Below are 1,992 nucleotides of genomic sequence, written 5' to 3'. Positions count from 1 at the left end.
CAGCCTGGGGACGGCGGGAACCAAGTAGACAGGCGACCCCCAATACAAGCGTGACCCCCAGCACCCGGGACAGGGGGGAACCCCCGAACAACAAAGGGGAGAGACCAGAGACAGGGAACTCCTGGAGGCTTTTTCAGGGCTGAATCTTGGTGTTTGGGAGGTTTTTATGGACCCCAGATGCCCAGGGACTTCTAGACATGGACGTGGGCAGAGGGAATTTCAAAGCCAACGTGCTCACACCTTGTTTTCCCTCCAAACCAGGATTTCCCGTTCCCAGCCCTTGGCCGGATGGAGGATGAGGCTGCGAGGAAGAGGAAGATGTCCCGGGACACCCAGGCAGGTGGGGAGGAAGTCAGTGCCCCTTTCCCCCTCTCTCCTGCTCCATCTCCCAGCCCAGCATCGCCCCCGGCTGCAGGACAACCCCGCTGCCGACGCCGTCCTGCCGGGGACGGACTGGGGGGATCTCCTTCCCCTTCCCTGTGGCACGGAGGCAAATCCCATCCTCTCCTTGTCCTTCCTCCCCCAGATAACGAGCTGAGCACGGAGCCCAGGGAGGACAAATCTCCATGGCAGAACCTGGTGGAAGAGGCCGTTTTGAGCGGCTCCACGGCGCAGGAATCCAACGGGGAGGAAAAGCCCCAGAGATCCTGCAGGAGCAGGGGCTGCAAACACAGCCCAGAGTGCTCTGAGGAGGAAAGACCCACCCTGTTCCAGGAAGGCAGCTGGAGATCTAGCCAGAGCTCAGACCTGGTGGTCCATGAGCAGCTTCATGATGGGAAGAAGCCCTACGAGGAGGGGGGGAAGACCTCCGGCCGGAGCCCCAGCCTGATCCGCCACCAGATTATCCACACTGGGGAACGGCCCTATGAGTGTGGGGAATGTGGGAAGAGCTTCAACCGGAGCTCCCACCTGATCGACCACCAGAGGATCCACACCGGGGAGAGGCCCTACGAGTGTGGGGAATGTGGGAAGAACTTCAGCCGGAGCTCCAGCCTGATCCGCCACCAGATTATCCACACTGGGGAACGGCCCTATGAGTGTGGGGAATGTGGGAAGAGCTTCACAGACAGCTCCAACCTGATCGTCCACCAGCGCATCCACACAGGACAGAGGCCCTACAAGTGTTCCGAGTGTGGGAAGAGGTTTCACACCAGCTCCAGTCTCCTCCTGCACCAGCGGAGTCACACAGATGAGAGGCCCTTCCGCTGCTCTGAGTGCCGGAGGGGCTTCAGGTACAACTCCAACCTCGTCACCCACCGGCGCATCCACACTGGGGAGAGGCCCTACGAGTGTCCCCAGTGTGGGAAGAGCTTCTCCAGGAGCTCTCACTTGACCCAACACCAACGGAGGCACCGGTAAGGGAAGCCCTGCGAGTGCCCTGACTGCGGGAAGAGCTTTGTCCTCTGCTCCAGCTTCATCCCCCATCAGAGGACCCACGTTTGGCAGAGCCCTGGTGACCCACATTCCCTGTGATCCATGTTGGGAAGACCCCTGGTTGGTGCTCTCCATGTTCTCCTGGATCCCCGTAGGCACCTTGGGTGAATGCAGGGGCAGGAACATCTGTCGGGACTCTGATCGAAATTGGAAATTCATTGGGAAGAGCTGATTTATTGACTTCACAGCCCAAAAAATCTCACCTGCTCTGTCCAATTGTTTCTTTTGGTGCCATCAAGCAATCCTGGATGATCTTGGAGGTCTTTTTCAACCTAAATAGTTTCCTCCTTCATCCTGTCAAAACAACCAAAATTGGGGTAGAAATAAAGAAATTAAAGGTATCTAAAGCTGCACCATTTTATGGGGATTTGGGGGTGAATTTGGGGCTGGTTCAGGGGAATATTTGGGAGGATTTGGGTGTTGTGAGGCCATGGGTTGAGCAGATGGGGCCGCGATCTCGTAGTTGTGCTGGCAGAACGTGTCCACCTGAGCCCGTCTGTTCTCCAGGAATTCCGGTTGTCTGTCCCAGTCCCTGCCCTGGGTCTCCCCCTTTGGGCT

At 57.9% G+C, this 1,992-nt stretch overlaps 1 protein-coding gene across 2 annotated transcripts; it reads left to right on the top strand.

Annotated features, from left to right (window-relative positions):
- The first annotated feature begins 239 nt into the window (after nucleotides 1–239).
- Nucleotides 240–1,771, top strand: LOC103621499 (zinc finger protein 436-like). Of its 2 annotated transcripts, XM_017742934.1 has the most exons (3): nucleotides 240–340; nucleotides 527–1,142; nucleotides 1,227–1,771. In XM_017742934.1, exons 1-3 carry the CDS (start codon nucleotides 289–291, stop codon nucleotides 1,357–1,359), a joined length of 801 nt encoding a protein of 266 aa, XP_017598423.1. In that variant the 5' UTR covers nucleotides 240–288; the 3' UTR covers nucleotides 1,360–1,771. The 2 variants fall into 2 exon arrangements, with proteins under 2 accessions (XP_017598423.1, XP_017598422.1); XM_017742933.1 differs by having other exon boundaries at nucleotides 527–1,771.
- The last annotated feature ends 221 nt before the right edge of the window (nucleotides 1,772–1,992 follow it).

The sequence above is a fragment of the Corvus brachyrhynchos genome, unplaced genomic scaffold (genome assembly GCF_000691975.1).
Source record: "Corvus brachyrhynchos isolate BGI_N302 unplaced genomic scaffold, ASM69197v1 scaffold489, whole genome shotgun sequence".
Lineage (NCBI taxonomy): Eukaryota > Metazoa > Chordata > Aves > Passeriformes > Corvidae > Corvus > Corvus brachyrhynchos.
The sequence above is the reverse complement of the archived record's forward strand: the minus strand, read 5'-3'. Positions and strand labels throughout refer to the sequence as shown.

What these genes read in the sequence shown, in the direction of transcription:
- LOC103621499 (XM_017742933.1), top strand. Translation starts at nt 289, where the DNA reads ATGGAGGATGAGGCTGCGAGGAAGAGGAAGATGTCCCGGGACACCCAG. An exon ending in GTCCCGGGACACCCAGGCAG is followed by an intron (nt 341 to 526) that starts GTGGGGAGGAAG and finishes TTCCTCCCCCAG; the next exon opens with ATAACGAGCTGAGCACGGAG.